Raw genomic sequence first — 23,722 nt, 5'->3', positions numbered from 1 at the left:
TTAGCTGTTGAGTAATAAAAGTGCTATTTTGAATTTTCTGGAATACCCTGAGTCTAAAAACAAAGTGCACTTGAAAAGTTTAACATGCCCACTAATGGTAACAAAAATCACGATTGAAGCCTGCAGATGACGGTGGCTCACAATGAATCGCCTATGCAGTTGCTCTGTGCTTCAGTTCACAGGCAACACAAGTCCTGAGCCTGAGCAATTCACAGAGCTGCCTGTCCTAGTGACTTACCAAGCAGCTGCATGAAAGTAACTTACCACAATTCTAAATACACATTTTCACATTTTAAAGAGTTCTGTGACTTCTGTTATAACACCATTTGTTGCCATTGAGTCTTCTCTATTGTTGCAGGTTAGATTTTTTTCCACTGTGCATGACAATTAATTTCAGTCTCATCAGTAAAGTTGCTGGCTCTGAGGATATGGTTCAGAATTACCCTTTGACTGACCATACTGCTCTGCCATTCTGTTTGCACAGATCTGACCAGGTTTTACAAGGTGCCTCCCTGAGAAGGTATAATAATGAGCCCTGCATAGTTGAGCTAAGGAGTCTGAGATTCTTGTTTGTATTCATTCAGGAGCCCCATGTGACATTTACTTAGGACTCACCCATTCTGTGCCATTCAATCTGAAACTTCAAGTTGGAAAGCAGCAAAGACATCGAAGATTTTCTCTCTATGTGCTGGGAGAGAGTATCTTCTGTATGATGCAGGGGAAGCCTCAGCCAGGAAATCTCAGCAGTGTGCTTGCCGAAACACAACATCAGCATGAGAACACCAACTAGTGTGGACAGGGGAATTCGCACAGCTTTACTCCTGGGGAAGATAGAGGCAAATCATGGTTAGTGAGAGAGGGAGAATGTTCCTGGAGTTTTCTTGTCCCGCCGTGTCCAGTTGCCACATGAGCCCCCAAATAAACAGACTTAATTATTAAACTGTTGGTCCATGGCTAGGTGTTCTTACTGGCTAGCTCTGCCTTAACTATTAACCCATTTCTATTAGTCTAAGTATTTCCACGAGGTCTTATCTTACTAGAGAAGGTTCCAGACCTGTTACTCCTTCCTCCACTACACGGTGTCTCCTGTCTCCTCGCTATCTCTCTGCACCTACCTTTTCCAGAATTCTCCTCATCTCCTAGCCCCACCTATCTTCCCGCCTCTATTGACCAAACAGTGTTTTATTCATCAGCCAATAAGAGAAACATCTATACAGAAATACAGCCCCCATCAGAAGAATCAGTCTTTTCCAGGGATAACTACTGATAGGTTATCTATAGCCGTGCATTATTTGTAATCTAACAAATAAAGCTTTCCTGAAGATAGAACGCAGAGCTAAGCCACTAGTTAGCCACATACTAGTTAAGAGCTAAACTGCTAGTTAGCCACACACACTAAGCCACTAGTTCACCATAGAGGGCAGGCAATGGTGGTCGCACCTTTACTTCCAACACTCAGGAAGACAATTGTAAGGAAAATATCCACCTTCTTGTGGCCATGACTCCCAAGCGTCCTGTCAAGCCCATAAGAATTAGCATGGCATTTTATACAAAGGATAAAACATTAAAATTTTGTTTCATATGTACACAAAGGTATGGCATACATGTGCAACCAGTAATTAGGAGTTCTCATTGACACATCTTCATGCTGAGTTTTCAAAAATAAAATTGTTCCCAGCAATCAGAAGGCTGAAGCTGGAGGAGGAGCAGATCAAGGCCAACCTGAGCTACAGCAAGACTCTTTGTGAATAAAATGCATAGGATGGTATCTTTTATTGTGCACACAGAATGTATTGCAACAATTATTTGTTGAGCACATGCTTTAAATACTCTGTGTGTGTTTGCCTGAGTGTATCTATGTGTACCACATGTGTGCAGATGCCAGAAAACTGTGTCAGATCCCCTAAACTGTAGCTATAGGCTGTTGAAAGTGACCTGATGTGGGCTCTAAGAAACAAACCGAGGTCCTCTGAATAGCAGCTATCTCTCTTAACCATTGTTTTTGTAGAATACTGTTTTAAATAACACCATTTTGCTTAAAAGATGTGCTTGAATATTTTGAACACATATATAATAAAATATGTATATATTTGTCATATATAATGAAATAGGAATTGTGTGATGGCATACTTTATATGCCATAAGTATAAAAAGTGCTAGCCAGACATTTTGGAAGTTACAAATTGAATGCTGGATTATTGCTTTTCCTCATGGAATAAAGAAATTGTGACAAAGCTGCATCAATTTGTCATTCCCCCCAAACTGCTGAGCAAAGCAGAAAGCTGGACAATCAATATCCCAATGTAAAAGCAATAGTACAATAATCTATTTATTACACATACCAGAATCCCCGCAATGAAATGAAGCATACAATTTAAATGAAAGAAAAATTTGTTCTTGGTGAGTTTGAGTCATTTCTGTTTATAAATAATAAAGTTACAATGTAAGTAGAAACACAGAGGGTAACTCTTACAAAGTCTTCACAATCAATTTTTGGAGAAATAAAAGAATTGGTCAGAAAAACACATATTCTGTCAAGCCACTGAAGCATATAAATAATTTAAACTGTGAAAAGAAACATGCTCACATAGAAATTCCCCAGGGTCTCACACATCACTCTGGCCCATACCCTGGAACATCACTCTGGTCCACACCCTAAAATTAACATTCCCTAGTAGCTACTATGGCTTATCTGGAAAGGTTTTCTTCATACATGTAAATGTGATTGCAAAATTATGTCATTTGTACTGGAGGTGACTTGAATAGTATGCAATTATATCCAAGCACCAGGGAGGCAGAGACAGGAAGATACCTTTTGGGTCTGATGGCAAGCTGATCACATTGGTATGCCCCATGTTCAGTGAGACTTGGTCACAAAAGGTTGAAACAATTGAAGAAGACATCTAGTGCTGGTCTCTGACCTTCACACACACACACACACACACACACACACACACACACACACAAACACACACACGCATGTAGGCCACAAGCATATCACAGATATGTATAATGCACATATGTATGGATAGCACATACACATATATTCTTACACCATACACATGCAATAATATAATATTTAATTTTAAAAAGTGATTTGCAATGTTCCAGAAGTTGCTATAAACATCAGAGTTACAGATTCAGTATCTTCTCATGCATACATTCCTAAGGCAGTTCTTGGAGGCAGTTGTTTCTGAGGAGAAGAAGATTAAACTATTAATATAAAACATTATGTGAAACTACACATTTACTGTGAAGTAAAATACAGATTATATACATTTTAAGATAGAACGAATTGGGCGTAGTGGCACTTGCCTTGCAATCCCAGAGCTGTGGTGGCTGAAGCAGAAGGAGCTTAAGTTTGAGGACAATTTACATCAAACAAACAAAAAAGAAAAAACATGGTCTAATATTTAAGAAATGTAGTGATTATTGATCTCTTCAGTTTTCTGGAAATATTTGTTAGGCTTTTTATTCTTATGACTACAGGCTATTCCTGAGTAAAAATCAAAGCCTAAACATTTTATAAGCATTTACCACACCAGGGGAAATCCACTAAAACTACTGGATTATTTTCCTCGGTAAAACAAAATTGAAAGTTTTTTTTCCTTATCAAAAACTCATAAACAGAATTAAGATTTGGGAATCAGAGAAATATGAATGGGACTCGTTGATTACAACTTCCTAGAATATATATATATATATATATATATATATATATATATATATATATATATATATATATATATATTGGTGGCATTGAATCTTTCATAGATCTTGGTTTTATCCACAGAGAAAAGAATTGTACTGCCTTTCACAAAGCATTTAGTGAGGTACTTGCCAAAGGACATAGACTTCCTGAGGGCTCCATCACCGTGTGCCCCATTGCACAGAGCTGTGCCTATCAGGGGAGTTAGACATTCTTTCTCAAGAGTACCAGGGTTTTCCTCAGAGCTGAGATTCTTATGGCTGTAGCTTTGGATCTTTAGTATAAGAAAAACTCTGAATAAAGGTTAGAGACATAGTCCAGTAATAGAATGCTTGCCTCACATGCATGAGCCCCCCCCCACACACACACACTCACACATACGCTATTACCCAAACCAAAAAGTTGTTCTGCATATACTCCTGCTAATAGTGCCATTAAACAGAGTGAGTCCTAGAGCTGGCCGCTGTGTGTGTGTGCATGTGTGTATACATGCGTGCGTGCATGTGTGTGTGTGTGTGTGTGTGTGTGTGTGAATGTTATCTTCTGGATATATCAGACCTAAGACGCTAGAATCCTACTGCTGTCAAGGCCAACTCCTGGATGGGTAATATTTAACAGCTAGGGGTGATATGGTGCCTGTAAGAAGAGGTAGATATGAATGAAATTTTGCTTCAAAACCACAGGGCAAGGAGCTAAATGGATGGCTCTGTAGTTAAGAACACTTGCTGCTCTTCCCAAGAACACATTTCAGTCTCCAGGACCCTGTAAATCCTATAAATCCTGTAAGTCCTGCTCCATGTGATCAGACGCCCTCTTGTGGCCTCCAAGAGCACCTACATACATGACATGCACGTGTGCGCGCGCGCACACACACACACTAAAGAAAGCAAAAACCACTCAGAGGGCCCCAAGGTTTCCTAAGATTACTAAGCCCTAGACGATGTGAGAACAGAGCGCTACACCCACACAGGTGGAAAGTACGAAGTGTGAGCATCAGAACTTAAGATGGACAGTTCGTGAGGACTGAGTGTGGAGCCTGCCACACTAATAATAAAAGTGTCCCGTGAGCACTGGCTGGGTGGATGGACCGATGAAGGTATGGACAAATACTCATAAACAACGACTGGTAATGTGCTCGTACTATTACCATTATTTTCCTGTCTTTAAAGTGAACGCTCTCTAGCACAGCATAGACTCATGAATTTATAAGTTCCAAGAATATCATCAAAAATAATGACTAGTGTGGAAATGAATAACGGGACCAGAGCTGTATTTCAACGACTTTAGCAAATTTTAGCATCGATGTAGGTATAATAATGAGAAAATTTGAAACTTACCCAAAAGGAGCTCGAGACTAGAAAAGATAGATGAGTCTGAATATTGCTAAAGTTAGGGGAAATTATTAAACATGACTGAAGTACATCGTTACCATGGAGGGCCTGGTGGATTGGTTCTAAAGGGGCTATTGTATGATAATGTTGATGCATGCCAGCCCAGAAATTTCACGCTTGATTATATCTATTCATGTCAGAAAACATTAGCAAGCTCACAATGAAAGGAAATGTAGATAAATATCATACTTCTGAAAGTGAAAAGTTATAAGCATTCCGTTGCCAAGGGAAACAGGAAGTCCCCTCGCTGAGAGTGAAAATATGTGATAGTGTTGAATAGAGGAACAACTAAAACAATCCCAAGGGATTAACAAGAACAGAATTCAGATAAAGAATTTGGATAAATGATTACAAGATAAATATTCAAACAGCCACTAAGCAATTAAACTGAAAGCCTTATCTGTTACCTCAATGGAAAGAAGAAATTTATTAAAATCCAGAAGCATTTAGACATTTTTATGGGATAAAAAGTGATATTGTTCATATCCAGTGTAAAATCCTACAGGGCACACACACGTACACACACACACACACACACACACACACACACACACACACACTAATAAATCTTTAAAAACGATGCCAATGGAAACTGGGAAATGTAACAGAGAGAAGGAAAATGCTATTTACTTTCTAGTAATGATGAGTTTATTATCATACCCAGTCGTTCTGGATAAGAGAGAGCTAAAAGAAATTTTCAGTATTCTTCTTAGAAGGGAATAAATAGAAAATATCATAAAAGAAAGAATGAGAACTTTATATTAAGAGATCATTGTATCACTGGAACACAAAAAAATATGGTTTCAAGATCAAACACAAAAATCAAAGCAGTCAAAAACAGGACTATAGAGTAAAATACAGTTCATATAAAATACTTAAACATTAGGTACATTGTGAGAGTGTGCTAGATTTTTCTAAGTCACCTTATAGAGGAATAAAAGTACACAGGGATAAGATAAACCTAAACAGTGAGCATGGAGACATGGTTTTGAAAGTCCTTTACAGGGAAGGGCGGGAGTGGGCGTAACACGTTCAACCTTTGGACACAGCAACATGATGTCCTTTACAGAGTTCATGCTGCAGAGCCAAACACAGGCATTACCAGAAGCAGTCTCCTAATGTTGTACGCTTGTGACTTTGTTTTGGATTGCACATGAGCTATAGGTTGCACACACCTGGTGTTAGGTAGCTTTTGCCCTATCTCGATTTCTAGGTTTAATTTATGAATGTATATAAGTACATGAGTATAAGCGACAGTTAATTTGTTTTAATATCAGAATCTCTAAAAAATGAAACAAAATAACTTGTTAATTTTAACTTATTATTTATTTATTTTGCATGTGTCTGCATATCTCTCTCTGCATGAGTCTCTGTGTGTGTGTGTGTGTAGGTGTATCTGTGTGTGTGTTTGTATGTGTATCTTTGTGTGTGTGTGTGTGTGTGTATCTGTTTCCCTCCCTCTTCTCTGTCTTCTTTCCCTCAATACTAGGATTACAGATGTGATGCTATGCCCTATGCCAATCTGTTCTCTCTCTCTCTCTCTCTCTCTCTCTCTCTCTCTCTCTCTCTGTGTGTGTGTGTGTGTGTGTGTGTGTGTATGTGTGTGTGTTCACTTCTGTGCTCACAAAACTCATGCAGAAGTCAGAGGACACCCCGTAGAATGGAACTCAGGTACTCGGGTTCAACAGCAAGCACCACTACCTGCTGAGCCATCTCACTGGCCCAAAACAAAAGAGTGTCTTCTTTACTTCCTAATAACTTCCAGGTGTGAACTTAATGCTTAGGAACACAATATTTAATACATGGGGTTTGTATATATGAATTTCCATCTCACCCTTCCAAACACATCTGCATCTGACAAACACAGGGCTCAGTCACAGACACAGCCAGCCGATAGAGGGAGTGTTCCTTACTGTCTTCTTTTCTGCTTCTCTAGGAAAATAAAGGAAAGTCTGGAGTGCTTCCCAGTTAAGTTGAATAACCTGATCCACACACTGGCACAGATGCCAGCCATAAGCCTTGCCAAACCTGCCCCTCAGACTCTTCCCTGGGAATCCTGCACCCTGCACAAAACCAGGACAATTCAGAGAGCCACAATATTAGGGCTCAGCAAGACGCACGGCAACGTAAGTCTAAATCTGTGCCACGGGGTCTGCCTCTACGTAGCTGTTAAAGCATAGTGCGTTTTACTGTGCAAATTGAAAATCGGTTTCGAGTGAAGGACTGCCATTAAGGAGATGTCTTAAGAAAATTCATAACAACTGGAGCTATCAGTGGAGACCCATCAGAGGGAACAGTTCCTACCCTGTGTTAGACTACAAATCAAGAGCTAATTAAAGTGTCTGCAAGAAAGGACAGCAGAAATTGGGCAATGTTGCCAGAACATAAAATTTTGGGACCCTCATACGTTTTATTTATAGGTCATCATGGCGCCACAAATTGCATCCTTCAGCTCTGACGATAATTTTTTTTAACAGAAAGTTTCATTCTTTGTTTAATTTACTAAAAGCCACTTTTAGGACGTATGGCAAGTTATATCTCCATCTTTTGATTGTTTTGTTGCCTATTTATCTGCAGCTGTACCTGATCGAGGTGACGCTCAGTGACAACAGGAAAAGCCTGACCAGAAAGTCATTCGAACACTTTTCCAGACTTCACAGCCAAATTCAGAAGCAATTCTCATCGCTGACCCTCCCAGAGTAAGGATCAGTCCCTTCTCCATATTTGGCCATCAGAACTTACCCTTGAGCAAAGGGGAAAATGATGGCTCAGGGATTTCCCATTTGGGAGTCTGATACAGGGCCGCTGTCCCAGCAAAGCCCTAGCAAAGATCCCTTTGCAGCAGAAAGCAGAACAAAGTTTGCAATTTTCTCCTTTTGCTTCCAGCTATTGATTTCTGTAGATGGGGGAAAAAAATCAGAACCCCTTTCATTTTTCATCACTTATTGGGAAAAATTGTTTCATTTCCCTGTTTTAAAATTTAATCTTCTCAGTTGTTTTCTATAAAAATGGAATTGAAATTGAAAGTCAGAGCTAAATCAACATGCCTACTCTTTTGACGATAAGTGAAATTTGAAAATGCATATATAATCACACATATAAGCACATAAAGAAGGATGAGTGATTTCTGTCCTGGGGGACAGAAATATAGTAACATCAATGGGTTTATTCATAATTCTCCTTTACTATTCTCAAGCTAGCATTTCCTTAACCAATCAATACTTAACTAAAATTGCATGACCTAAATGTTATTTATTTCCCATACTTTCTGAAGGAATTACAGAAATCTCTCTGTTGCTACAGAAAAGATTAAAGTAAGCTAACTATAGATATAAAGAGAACAACTACTATTCATCTAGCTTGGAATATTTGCTAATTAAAATGAGGCAAATTTAGGTCATTGATTTTGATGTATAGAAAAGTTGTATTTTAACTTTAAAATAATGAATTCCCCCAGAAATTGTGATATTAGCAGTCAGATAAATCTAATTTTGATTTTTCTTTCATCTGCATTGGGGTTTTTGTTAAATGAACCAAACTTTAATGTTTTAGTGGCCACTTATGATATGACCTGCTTTGCACATGGGGACTAGTTTAGTCACCTTCTAAAACATAAATACAAGTCGCCAATAGGTAAAGACGTATTTTAGAATATTGAAAATGTATGCTTGTTCTTCTCATAGACATGATGGGAGATGCCATTATGTATATATGTTTCTCATACTGGTTAATGAATAAAGCACTGTTCGCCAATAGGAAAGGAAGATAGGAGGGACTAGGAGACAAGGAGGAAAAAAGGAAGTAGGAAGGAGGGTCAAGATGGAGAGTCTGGAGAGACTAGAACCGCCAGCCGCCTCTCGCTGGTAAGACCACGTGGAAATACATAAAAATGGGTTAATAATTAACACAGAGCTAGCCAATAAGAAACTAGTAGCTGGCCAACAAAATTATATCATATACAGAGTCTCTGTGTGTTATTTGGGGCTGGCGCGGGGGCGGGACAAGACTTGGCGGCGGGCAGAAAAACCCTATTCCCTACATAGACAGTTTGAAACATGAACATTTTCTGGAAGATAAGACATAAGACAACAGTTAGGGAATGAGAGGAAAGTGCATTCATTCTGGAAACTTCTATGCACAGGTTTAGGATTGTTTTGTGGAGGCTCAGAAAAAGAAAGCAAAAAAGAAAGAAACACGAACAAAAATCTTCAAATAGCGGCAAAGTTCAGCATCGGGGTGGTCATCATACCTACTAGCAGTCACTTGAGAGTATGAATTACCTCTGTTAAAGGCTGCCCTCCCAGGCCTCTTGTGTGCTGGGGGGAACATCACAAGTGTGAGCATCTCTTTCCACATTCCCCCTTCTCAGTTTCCAGCCTTAGTTAGGATTCTGCTCTGCACACGGCTGCTGCCTGGTGACGAAGTTAAATTGATATTCAAACCATCTAAGGAACCCACTGTGGGAGGGACGTTTAGCCTTGTGTGCCCTGAGCAGCTCCTGTGGGCTCACTCTCCCTTAGGGGCCAAGACTGGAGATCATACATATGGATGATGACAAGGGCAAGATTTTCTCTGACTCCTACATTTACTGAGGGAAGCCCTAAGAGACTTCTGTAAATCCCATCTGAGGAAAAAATAAAATAAAATAAGAAAGCCACAGTGAGGAAGGATGGAATTCTAATTAGTCATAGCCTGCCACAGAGGTCTTCCAAACGAGCCATATGTACCCCCCCATACCTTCCAAGAGTACACAGGCATGGAGATTTTCTTAGAATGAATGGTTTTCATTGAACTCACTTGCTGGAGAAGGCAAGCCTCTTTCCCTCTTCCTACATTTCTTCATGCCTCAGAACTTCATTCTCTATCCTCCCAAGATGGGAAAAAACATGCAGGACCAGACCAAAAGGAAAAGAAAACCCTGGTGTTAGCATGGAGAATACAAATTACCCTAATTATGAGAATAGTTCCATTTTCAAATCAGGACTTAAAAACACAAGAAGCAAGCAAACAAACATATATTGCTGTTATTTTCTTTGCCTGCTCTTTTGCCTTAACAAAGCCAAGAGGGAATGTGACAACGGTGTCAGTTAAAACCGTATAAATATACTTTTCCACAACGGATGTCAATGTGGCATGTGGTAGGCCGGCTTCAGATGGGTTGGATGGCACGCGTATGGCCCAATTCCTCAATTCTGTGCACATAAATATACTTAGAATTTCCAGTATCTGTAAAACATCAGAAAAGATCGAATTGCTTCATTATACCAATATGGAAGTTTTGCATATAGATATGTGAGTTATGTTTAAAACTAACTGAAGCATCCTTATTGCCAAGATCATTTCCAAAACTGCTACCACATGTGTGTGTAATTATTTTTATATTATAGACTAATTATATATTGGTACTAATTTTCATAACTAGTTACAGACAAAAACAATCTTAATACTTAAATCCTTAGATTGATAGACTATTTTAAAATATTAAATGTTAGTTACTAGGTAATAATTTAATATATAGATTTATCCATTCTGTACTTGACACGGCTTCCTTAACAAGTAGCAGGGATTCCAGGTGGTGATGGCATACACCTTTAATCTTAGCACTCAGGAGGCAGAAGCAGGTGGATCTCTGAGTTCGAGGTTAGCCTGGTCTACAGAGTGAGTTCCGGGAAAGAAAGGACTACACAGAGAAACCTGGTCTCAAAAACAAAAACAAAAGAAACAAATGAAAAAGAACTAACAGGGAGGTCACCACCTGCTTCTGTGTGCTTGAGGACAAAGCTTCACAACCCCTCTCATGCCTCTTTCCAGTGAGCTCTGTAGGCAGGCCTTCATCTGAACCAAAAGGCGAAAGTATTACAGAAGGCAACAGTAAGTTTCTGAAAAGATGCAGTCAAGCATGAAATTACTTTACCAGATGAGACCACTAACAGGTCATCCCACCAAACAACTGATACTAAGCCCAACTCACCAAGACCGTCTTCAGGTAGATGACAGAGAAGCTGTCTGGTCAGACTCTTGGGGACAGGATGGCTCTAACTCACAAGACTAAGGCCAGATGGAAGCAGATGCTACTGGATGAAACATCTAATTTATATCATGCAATAATGTCTGTCGTGAGCCCGTAAGAAACAATACAATCAGAACTCTTTGGAAAACCGTAGGTCATTAATCTTAGAAACTATGTATTAGCTGCTACATGTACAGGGAGGAAACATTTGTGATCTGCCATAAATACAGTAATAAAGATTATATTAAATTAACATTAAATTAAATTAGTGTTGATATCAGTGATGATTACAGTAGCACAAATGACTATAATGGTGTCTATGAAATGGCCAGGATTTCTAATGTTTTTATTGGCCCTCCACTAGTGCAGCTGTTAACTGTGTGACCACCCAAAAGAAGCTACTTTCCCTACTGACTGAAGTATCACTGCTTTCTTTTAAAACAGGTTTCCTCACTGGTGGCACTTACCGTTTACAGATTCGGATCACAAGAGAATCACAGATCTAAGTCGTTACATGGAACAGATGCTGAGCGGGTCTTATGAAGTCGCAAATGTATGTGACAGCTTCTTTCCACTTTTATGCAAATGTCGAGGATTGGTTTATCATTACAAAGAGATGGTTTTAAGTGTATCGGCATTCTTTAGTTTCTTCACTCAGTAAACATGTATGTCTAGCATGTCTGAAGTCCATGAAGTGGAGTCCTAACCTCCAGCTTTGCCTTGCCTAGATGGTGCAATGTAAGCTAAATGAACCACAAAATTCTGGGATGCTCTGGAATCTCATAGGCACGATTCCTTCCAGATTTGTTATAAAAAGTACAAATTAGGAGACAGACTATCTTTCAGTCATTGAACTTGGGGTGAAATCTAACAGTTGTTCTAGGGTACATAGAGGAGGAACACGCAGCAGAGGATCATGGGTAAGAAAACCCATGTTAATCTACTTACTAGGTTCCATTGAGTCTATGACCAAGTACAACAGCTTGAGTTCTTGAACTCTGAAATCTGAATATGGACTTTAGGGACTGAAGTCAATGTATTGGCAGACCTGCTTCTTCCAAAATAGTCCATGTTCTAGAACAGAGGCTCTCAAACTGTTGGCCATGATACCATCTAAATGTTCAAAAATACACACACACACCTACACATACATAAACACACACAGGCATACATGCAATCATACAAACCACATACTTATACATTAGTACACTGCACATGTGTGAAGCTCAAATGTTTCCTGATGCTGATGTTGGGTGAGTTTTCCATCTGACATTAACCATCCTTGTGAGACAGTTGCTGCTTTCCTAAGCAGGCAGAAGGCAGCAGGCAGCAGGCGGCAGCCATACAGAACTCTTCAATTCTTGTACATAATCATGTTGTGGTTTTTCTAAGACAACATTCTTAGGGTAAAGAAAACAAGTTTTCTTGAGTACTTTGCCCTTTGAGCCATGGATAGAGAACATTTATAGAATATTTTCAGTTAAATTACATACCTAGAAGAACTTGAATGTCACAAGTGTGAGCTCATCTGAAATAATAATTAGACTAATCTGTAGTCACAAGCCTTTTTATCAAGATAGAATCTCACTATGTAGCTGGCTTTAAATCTCAGTCCTCCTGCCTCTGCCTCTGCCTCTCTAAGCGTTTAGGGCCGTGGCATGGGCCACCATGATTGCCTAACAAGGCACCACTTTCTAGGAGAAAAACTTCACCTCTGACATTCAATAGTCTAATGAATGAGGGTAGCCTTTACTGATGAATCTGTGAATAAATAACAGAAGCAAGCACAGGCCTACTGATTAGAAGACGGAGAGAGAACACCCTTCCCTCCTCCCTATCCCCAGCCATTGTCACAGACAGTAGCCTCCCCCCTGTCTTTCTCATACGACATTACCAGTCATATGGCCTCAGGTTTTGACTGATTCTCAGATGGGGTTAGGTTATTGTGTTACCTTAAAGTTGGTAGACCATGTTCTGTATCAAAAGATAAGTGCCTGGACATTAAAGAGTTAAACTTAAGTCCAAGGGAATTAGGAGGGTGTGGCATTAGAGGGTGAAGGTCAGGAGGTAGTTAATAAATAGAGAGAGATCACGAAATGTCACTCCAGACAAAGAAAATGCCAAGAAGCAAGCTTGGTAGTCATGTTCTTTTTTCCTATTAGAAAATGTAAGGACTAATGGGTATATCCTCTTCAGGGTTACCTCACTTCTAGATAACTTGTAACTCATCAATGTTTGCTAAATATTTTAAATGAATAAATGAATGGCAATACAATCATCATATAGTGGCCTATGGGCTGACTGTTGTCCTTCAAAACCTAAGGGATTGACAGATTACATCTGAGAATGTTTGTCAGTGATCTTTAGACTCCTTTTCTTAGTTATTGACAAGTTGTCTCCTAGTCAACTTATGCTTCCAAAATAGTTAATTTGTTTATATACATTTTATATGCAAACTTCCATCTGCATAATGGATGACATTTTAAACTTGCAGAAAAAAATGTTTAGAAAACTTTAGAAGTTCTATGAAAACAGATATTATAAAATTAATAGTCCTCTGGGGCCAGGGATGCAGTTGAGTTGGTAGAGTGCATGGCTAGCATACAGAAAGCCCTGGGTTCAATTCCCAGCATCACATAAGCCACATATGTGGTGCATGCCTATAATACCAGCACTCAGGAGGTAAAGACAGGAGAATCCTAAGATTAAGATAATTACCAGATAAATAGCTGGTTTGAGCTTTTCCGGGGCAACATGAGGCTCTGTGTGAATAATTTCCTCTCATTCTAGTGTGTGATGCAAAATGAGCCTCATGATAGAGATCTCCACCTTTAGTACAAGATGGCTGTGGGACTCTCCCAGATGCCAAATGAGAGACTGGCTCCATTGGCTGTCTAGTGTCAAGTCAGAGGCACCGCAAGCCATGGACAGCACGGATGAGTATTAATTAAGTCATGGCTGCATGGCTTCCAGAAAGACCCCTCTGGTTCTGTAGATCACATTTGCAATGTATCTATTTTAATCAAAGAAAAGAAATGAACAATGTGTCTTCCCCATAAACTGACTGCTGGAGAAACAGAAGGAGAATAATTGTGTCAGCAGGAGGAAGTAGCAAATACTGAAAACAGCGTGAGACAGTATGAAAACTGGACCATAGGAAAGCATGCATTTTCAACATAAAGAGACTACTCAGGGCCTGCAGGGATGGCTCAACATTTTTGTGCATTGCTCTCACAGAGGACTCAAGTTCTGTCCCCAACCCCTATGTCAGGAGCTCACAAAGGGACCCAATGCCTTATTCTAAATCCCATAAGCACCTGCATTCACATGCTTATGCCCACACACAGGCGCACACATAGACACATACCTTTAACTTTTATAAGTGACATTCACATATTCAATTTTCTTGCCCTTGTTCTCTTCTAACAGTATTTTTAATTTCTCTTCCAATCGATGGGTAGCAGGAAATGAATGACAGACCTTTCTGACCTTTAACAACAAGGTTGTGCATTTCATTACGCTTGGATCCAGATGATTTTTGCATATCAAAGGACAGAGTAGAATGTTGATGTATTCATGTCCCTTACTGACTGACATTCTCAGAAGCTCACATCCACATATTCATGCTTTAAGCCATGGTGACAAATATGGCGGTTCTCTGGGAAGTAAAGTATGGCTGGAATGGTGGAAAGGTTCTCACCTCTGTGAGTGTCCACACTATATTAAGGCTGCTGGGATACAAAGTCTTGCACGATGAGGGAAAAATATCCAGTAGCTACAGAAATAGTCAAGATTTAGCCTTTGTACACAAAAGCAGAAGTAAAGAAAGACACTACTGATTTCCGCCTATGGTGTGACGAGGGTGAGTACTGATATCTGTGTATATTCAGTAACAAGCTGTTAGTTAGAAAACACAGCATGTGTACAGTAAAACTTCTGCAATGGGTTAATGCACAGAATCATGGGCTGAGGGCTATGGCAAGAGAGCTGGCCATGCACAGGATGGGAAGATACAAAGTGCAGTTCAACACAGCAAGGGTTAATGAACATTGTCATGCATCCCTCTCGTGGATGCATGGGGCATATAAACACAGCCCCCAAGCGTAGACCTGCAGTTTCCACCTGCATTTACAGAGGTAGTCACATTAAACCACAGCTGCAGAGATCCTGAGGACAATGCTTTCATTGCACTGTGTGTCTGCTGTCACTCTTCATTGGCTAGCGTTGAGGTACAGGGAAGTGTTAGGTACCGTGTTATGGCTTAAAACAGTTCGAATTAAAGCCCGGGATTATAGTAGGTGAGAAATAGAGGAGAATGCAAAGGAGGAAGGATTGGAATTCTCAAGCATGGGATATCATGGAACCACATATCCTAATAGCATACCAACTGGGAAATGTGTGCTGTGGTCTCACACTGAACTTCTAAGGAGAAGTCTATTTTTCTCCACAGTAGGCTCTCACTAATGGAAGTTAAAACTGTAGCTGTTCCTCCAAAGTAACAGGGTCACAAGTATGACTCCAGCAACCTCACTGGTCTTCAAGGAGTGCTGGGTATGGGCATGGCTTTGCTCTTACTCAGGAGGCACTCTACAGCCGGCAGACATATCCAGCCCCAATGAGTGTGCAGAAGGGGTCTTACTGTTGTAAGACCTCTATGCTGTATCTCTTTCTTTAATTGCCTTTTCTATATTGCAAACATGAATCAAATGTTGTTGGGCAAATAGGTCCAAAAGCAGCAAGAATAATATACATTCTTTATAAGCAGAGCATATAGTTTGTGCTTTCTAGAACTACTGGCTTGGCCAACAATAAATATATGTGTATATGCATGCATGAATATAGGGACTTGTACCTATTAGACAAGTACTCTACCACTGAACTATATCCCCAGACCAACAAACATTTTGTTGTTGTTGTTGTTGTTGTTACTGTGCACATTATATACTTTCTGGCCAGAGGTCCCAAAGATAGTATCTGCTGGTCCAAATACTCTTTCAGAATAAGGGAGATTAAAAAAAATCTTTAGAATCTTACTCTCAGAAATACTTATCTTGTTAGTAAAAGTGACATGGAGTGTTGTGTGTGTGTGTGTGTGTGTGTGTGCAAGTGTGTTTAAAACAAGCAATTCCTATGTCCAGACATGTTTGAGAAAATCTACAGCAGAGGGTAAAAAATAATCTGATACAGACGACACCCTGTCTGTACCCTATGGTGTTAGATGCTGATGGCCTTGTAAAGAATTTTGTAACTTCATAAATTCTGTATTTCTATTAATCCAAAGAAATTTCTTAGAACTTGAACACCATTCTAGAGGCTGTTCTGTGATAGAGCCTGACTAAAACGCCATTCTAGAGGCTGTTCTGTGATAGAGGCTGAATGATGTCATCAAATGCTGAGCAGCAAGAGTTGGAGAGATGGCTCCGTCTCTAATGTGCTTGCTGGCCATCTGAGATCAGACCCACAGCACCCACATCAAAGTCAGGATTGACATGCATGAGGAGCCTCAGTTGCGAGGGTGGAGACAGGCTGAGACTTGGATCACACCTAATGGAATCTATGAGTCAATGTTCAGTGAGAGATCTTGTCTTAAGAAACAGGGGGCTTTGGTGGTGCATGCCTTTAATCCCAGCACTTGGGAGGCAGAGGCAGGCGGATTCCTGTGAGTTTGAGGCCAGCCTGGTGAACAGAGCAAGTTCCAGGACAGCCAGGGCTACACACAGAAGAAACCCTGCCTTGAAAAACCAAAAAAAAAAAAAAAAAAAAAAGATACTTATCATCTCCACATACTTCGCATATGTACACACACACACACACACACACACACACACACTACACAGCATTGGTAACCACTCTGGTCTCAGTTCTCTGGGTGGCTCAGCGGCACAGCACAACCTATTGTTAATGGTCACAAAGGGATTTATTTGTCTTGTGAAAGCTTTGTGCGTCTCTGTGTTTGGAGAAACTCTCTGTATTCTCTCCTTCTCTTTGCTATGACAAAGCAACTGACAAAGGTAACTTAAGGAAAGGGGGCGTGCTTGCCACCATGGTGGACCACATGGTGTACAAAGCTGTTCTGGCTGTGACAGTGGGGAAAGCCAGCACAGACTCAAGGCAGCCGGTCCCATTGCTTCCCCAGCCAAGAAGAAGGCAGACTCGGCCACTAATTGGTTGTATTAGAAGAGCACCTCATCTTGTGGATGAAGGGATTGATATAAAGATACAAAAACAGCCTAGTTGATTAGACAGATGCCTAAAGACCTCTCTCTCTCTCTCTCTCTCTCTCTCTCTCTCTGTGTGTGTGTGTGTGTGTGTGTGTGTGTGTGTGTGTGTGTGTGTGTGTGGCTGTCTGTCTGTCTGTGTATATGTGTGTCTGTCTGTGTGTGGGTCTGTGTGTGTTGTTGATAAATGAAGCAGGTATTAAATGGAAACACCATCACACACTAGCCACCTCCTCTAAGGAGATTAAGGGAGCATTCAGGCACCCTCGTATCATTTCTGCCTGGTTCCTGTTGGCTGGGATCCACTCATATCCCCAGGCTGAGAGAAGCTTCTGTGTACTTTCCATGTTTACAGAAGATAAATGCAAGCATGGCGCTGGTAACTAAGAACCCCTTTCTCTTCTTTAAACTTTGTTCTGTTTTTGATGGAATTGTGTTGTGTATGAAGCAAAAAGAAACTTTACAAACAGTAATGTGGGCAAAACTATAGCGGCTGGCTGTAAAACCTAAACAAATGCATGTCAGCATCAGAGATCAGCTGGGGTCGGAAACAGATCCTGTGTGCTGCATCTCAAAGCCGAGTTTATTGGGATATTTCCCTATTCTTGGGACTGCTGCTCATTTCTGGAAGTCCCTGCAAACAGGGAATGATATCACTTAAAGTTTAGACAATGTTATTTTTAAAGCAGGAACACAATGTCAAAATAAAGCCAAGTGGATAAACCCTGTCTTAATGGGGAGCATATGTTTCCTACTCCCCAACGCTAAACCCAGATGTTAATTGCACGTCTGTCACCGCAGTGATCTTTCCTTGCTTGGCACGAGCTGAGCTTACATAGCAGGCAGGATTAAATGTTATGTGTGCACCATCAGTAAAGCCAAGATTAGTCTCCACAGTCTGGCAAAACACTGATGACATTTGAGAGCCAAATCACAGAAACATCTCTACGCATTCCCTTTTCGTCACAGTCTCATTCTTCCATGTAACTCCAACATGAAGATGGCGGGCTGAGCTATGTGAGAGGCTGGACATGCTGACATTCTGCTTTATGAAGAAGGCAATAAAACACAATTACTGCTCAACTTTGATTTAGAACTCTTATGGGAATTCATTTTTTTAATTTGTGTCTTTACGGCACTCCATGGCATTTGAGAGAAATAGATTTAGCTTATTGTTTTAAGTCACTAAATCTTACAGCCAATGCTAGATGTTGGCTAGCTAGTTAATAAATGGGAACGCTTAATGTGCTTTTGTAAGGAAAGAGAAAAATGAATCTCAGTTTTATATTCCATTCATTCTGGGCTGTGCATGTATTTTAACTCTGCTCTGTCTTTGATAATATAGTATAGGAAAAACACTTAGGTTCCAAATTGATTGGCTCTCTAAAAAAGTCAGCCATTTTAAATTACATACTGGTTAATGTGATTGGTAAACATATTATGAATAAGAATTCTGAGTTTAACAAAACATACCCTGATGGAGGTTTTAAATTAATATTGACCCATTGGATTTCATGTTTGTTTTTTTATTGTCCTCATTTTTCATTTAAAAGCATATTAAGTATTAAAATTTCATACAAATTATATTAGAGTCTATTCTAGGAAAGGGGGAAATATAACACACACTTACACACACACACACACACACACACACACACACACACACACACACGTATTTTCATAGAACATTTCATTTTACCTGATGACACTTAGCTCAAGAACTATTAATTCCTTGTTCGTCAGATGCAGTGGTTCTTAACTGTGTTCATGCTGTAGCCTTTAACATAGTTCCTTATGTTGTGGTGACTCCCAACCGTAAAATTATTTCAATGCTACTTTGACACTGTAATTGTACTACCATTATGAATCATGATGTAAACATCTGATATTCAGGATATCTGATATGTGATCCCTGTGACAGGGTTATTCGACACCCCCAAAGGGATCACAACCCACAATTTTAGAAGTGCTGATCAGATACATAATGTTATACATAGAAAGAATGCCCTGCTCTGTTTGATAATTCTTACTCTTTAAGAGCTGACAAATCAAGACGACAGACGAACAGAACACTGAGATAGATATCTTTCTTGTCACACAAGTTCAAATTGGCTGAGTATGTTGTGAAGGTGAGAAGTCAGAAGAGCCATTCATTAGGAGGGAGTGGGAAGCAGCACTCTGAAACTGAAAGCATTACATTTGCTTTTCCTGTGAAACTCCCAAAGACATCAAGAAGGGGTTTAGATACATTCAGCACGAAAGTTTGGCTGAAAATACACATTGGAATTGTCCCCAAATATCTCTTCATAAAAACTGTAAACTGGAAGAGATTAAGTAATCCTAAATACACTGAGAAATGAATTTAAAAGAGTGGTAGTCAGAAATCCAGATCAGGCAGCCCACCAATTTTAAAGTTTGAGGAGATAAGGTCAGCACAACGAGAGAACTGAGGAAGATCAATCAACCGGACACCATAGAATAGAGTGACTGGGATCCAACGAGAGAGGGCGATTTAAAATAGATAGTGGTTATCTGGTCATAGCAGATGGTTAGATCACCAGGAAGTAGCATGCATGGTTTGATGGCTTACATCAGAGATACCGACAGGCAGAAAGCTCAGTCAGGAGAAGCATAATCATGGAAGTCTGTTGGGACTTTTACAAAGTCTGGAAGAGGTTCAAGTAAAAACGAAAAGATGGAGATTTGAGATATAGCGAGGAAAACAACTTTTCAGCAGACTTTCTCTAAACATAGAGAAAGAATACAGGAAAATACAAATCAAGAATTTTCTTTATTGAAATAAATTGTAGTATATGTGGATGCTGGTTTAATAAAATTTTCTTTTAAGATGATAAAGAAAGGGAGGGAGGGAGGAAGGAATGAAGGAAGAAAAGAAAGGAAGGAAGGAAGAAAGAAAGAAAGGAAGAAATAAAGATGATATAAGAGAAGAAATGACTCTGTAGCCCAGGTTATCCTTGAACTCATGCTGGGTGTTGAGATTGCCATACCTGCTTAACTTTTTCCTTTTAGCTTCTTTATCTCGCTGACACTGAATCATGTTTCTCTTGTAGAAGGAAAAACAGAAAAAAATGAAATAAAAATTCTTGCTGCAATAAAGAATTAGTGCTTATATTTCACCTAGACACAGAATTTTAAAGCATTCAGGGACATGGCAGTATAAACATAAAGGAATAATTAGCTAGTGGTGATATTTCAGAAAATAATTGGAAAGACATTTTGATTAATATGAAAGTTTATTAACCATTGACTAATAAGGGCAAACTCAGAATAATAAGAACAATTACTACTACTACTACTACTACTACTGACTAGTCATCAAAGAATTCTGAAGACCATATTTCCTTCAATGAGTTCTGTTCAGTGTGGGATTTGATTTTAAGCATTCAAATTTAAAACAAACAAACAAACAAAACATGTAATCAGCTTCTTGGATATTAACTCAATTTCTTAAGTATGGGCTTCTGTTCTATATTCTCACAACATATCAATATATAGAGATAGAAATTAACAGTTGAATAATTTGTAATGTATATAGACTGTTGATAGGATTATTTACACTAGAAACCAAGGCAACCTGAATTGGAAGACAGATCTCAGCATGTCCTGTGACACATCGTTGAACAGAAATACATTGTGCATAAGTGATTAGTTCTCAGTCTGCTGTTTGTAGCTCATTGGCTCACAAGACGAGAATCAGTAATCATCTTTGGGTGGACAAGGTAGAGAGGAAGCAAGAAACATGTAGGAAAAGAAAGATGATCAAGAAAGCAGGGTTTTTAGTGAGATAACTATAATCTGCACATTTACACATAAAGGGCTGTACAAAACATGGTAAAGAGGACAGAGAATGAGCAAGGTCCTTCTTTTAGAGGGATATAACGATTTAAGAAGTTAATTTTTCAATTTGTACTTTGGAAGACCAGTTTTGCAGAGATACATTAGAAAAGGGTTAGCAAGATGAGGCATGGAACCATCTGTCATAACCCAGATGGAAACTGAAGGTGTGGAACTAGGAAAAAGTGGCTGTAACACAGAAGGAAGACATCTACTGACATGGTAGTCACTGTCAACGCCAGTGACAGCCTCCTGGGGTCAAGCTTCTCTTTCTGTGACATGGCACTTTCAAATCACCCTAAGGACACGAACTTCCAGCTCAGACTCCTCATCTGCCAGTAATTCTGTTCCTGCTTCAGAGAAAGTAACTTTCACTGTAGCCCCTAAACTCTGCAGCTGCCACCATAGAACTTAGCATTTCATTTGATTCATGGAAAGGAAAACTGGGACAAAGAAGCACTTGTTTTGAGCCTGGACACAGGAGAAACAGAACAATGCAGTGACTCACATGACTTGATACACATCTTTGAATAGTCAGGAATGCCAGTCAAAAGGAATTCGGACGTAGTGTTGAGATTTAAGAGACAAAAGATTTGTGAGTCAATACAAATGTCACCAAGGTCATCCTGAAACAATATATTGAAATGTGACAGATTTAAAATAAAAGAGCTTAAATTATAAGCGAAAAGAGGAGTAAGGAAGCAAACAGCAGCAATATGTATGGAAGGAAAAAGGAGAAAGTCCAGTAGCAGAAAAGTAAGTGACAAATCCTGTCACTGAAATGGAGACAGAGTCATCAACAGAGAAGTTAGACTTAGAAGTGAAAGTTTCTTGATGGGGTTTGAAAGACCAATATACAGAATGAGAAAAGGCTGCCATGCAGGGCATGGCAGGCATGAGCACATCAGCATGTCTAGATGATGTAATCAGTAATTCAGTGTGCCCTTTACACAGCCATGGAATGTCTTCGGGGAGAATCTACTTTGATTATTAATAGCTTACAACAAAATAAATGCCACTTTCACTGAGGAAAAGCTCTTCTCAGATTAACCAGGCATGTATCCACTTGGAGTTGAAGTTAAATGGCAGGCAGTCTGTTTGCAATGATCCCCATTTTCATACCTCAAATATTACATGACTAGAATTTGTTCCCTTTAATAATGCTGATCTCCCTCGGCTATCCTAAAAGAGACATTGCCTTGTGCATCTACCTGTCTCTTACAATGCCCTTGCATTTCTGGATGCTGAGAAGGAATTCAATCACCAGTGAACACTTTCTGAATTGAAACTTGAGTAATGATTTCTCACAAAGCAAGCAACTATGCCATTTCGAAAGAAATTTTTCTCAGAAATCTTTATCTAAAGCTTTATATTTTCCAGGATAGAGAGATGTGAGATTTGTGGATAATTATACAATTACAGAATGTAAACATTTATGATGACCTCAAGCAACATAGCAACCTCGAATCTCTTGAAGAAATATAATTGATCTCAAGCCACATAAAAAGACTAGCTTAATTCACAGCAGAATTATATTGACAGTATGGTTGCAAATAAATTTTTCTCTACTTATGGAATTCATAACATATGCTCATTAGAAATCATATAATAATAGCAATGTTTTCATGCAAGACTGAACAGCATTAATAGGTAAGTATAAGAAATGAAGAAATATTTTACTACTGTATTTTATCTTCTTTTTTTTCAGAGTGATTGTGTACTTAATTTTTTTCTCTCTGAACATACACAACCAACGCTTGAAGACTCTCCACTTGTGGACCCAGGCAAGTGAATTCATCACAAATATCATATACAACAATTGTGCATATAACCATAGGAAAGGTTCATGGGTAACGTCTTCAGTTTCAAATGATGATGTCTTTTCAAGGCTAAGACCTTAATGTTTTCTCCCTAACCATTTCTGGAGTTTGAACCCCCTGAGAATATGACCTTCAAGCTAAGATAAACACAGATGTGTTTGTCCATTTGAAATCATGACAGGATACCACACTAATTCCCCTCTTCAATTAGTTGTGGTTTTAATTAAAATTGCTTATCAGAGACAGAATCTTTTTAACTAGCAAGGGAATCTTACAGTTTTACCTCTACCTCTCAAATCAACAACAACAAAAAAATATCAAACAATAAAAATAAGCAAGGGCCATTAAGGTGTTTCACTCATGTTTGAAAGCCTGGTGACACTCTACTTCCTGAACAAAGTCCTATATTGGGTCCACCATCTGAATCTCTTCCAAATGTGTCCTGTGTGAGTTCTAATAAACATTCGATCATTTCCCCCAGATTTACAGAGACTCCTTTGAAAGTTCTATCAGTTTCAAGCATTTGTAATACATTCTACAACCACAAATGGCAATCTAACAATGTACTAGTTTTTTTTTTTTTACAAAGATTAACGTATTAGTTTTATTTATATATGTGGTTGCCTGCATGTATGCATGTGCACCATATTTGTGCACATGCCAGCAGAAGCCTAATGCCAGCAGATACCCTGGAACTAAAGTTACAGGCAGCTGTAAGT

At 39.3% G+C, this 23,722-nt stretch overlaps 1 protein-coding gene across 1 annotated transcript in view; it reads left to right on the top strand.

Moving 5' to 3' along the window:
* Positions 1 to 23,722, top strand: part of LOC127215597 (phosphatidylinositol 3-kinase C2 domain-containing subunit gamma-like) — an 89,359-nt gene that overhangs the window by 55,012 nt on the left and 10,625 nt on the right. The window contains 4 exon segments of the mRNA XM_051176000.1: positions 7,037 to 7,226; positions 7,678 to 7,799; positions 11,555 to 11,663; positions 22,892 to 22,967. Of these exon segments, the coding sequence (XP_051031957.1) occupies positions 7,037 to 7,226; positions 7,678 to 7,799; positions 11,555 to 11,663; positions 22,892 to 22,967 (497 nt within the window).

This window comes from Phodopus roborovskii, unplaced genomic scaffold (assembly GCF_943737965.1).
Source record: "Phodopus roborovskii unplaced genomic scaffold, PHOROB, whole genome shotgun sequence".
Lineage (NCBI taxonomy): Eukaryota > Metazoa > Chordata > Mammalia > Rodentia > Cricetidae > Phodopus > Phodopus roborovskii.
Note: the sequence above shows the minus strand (reverse complement) of the source record. Positions and strands in the feature narration are given on the sequence as shown.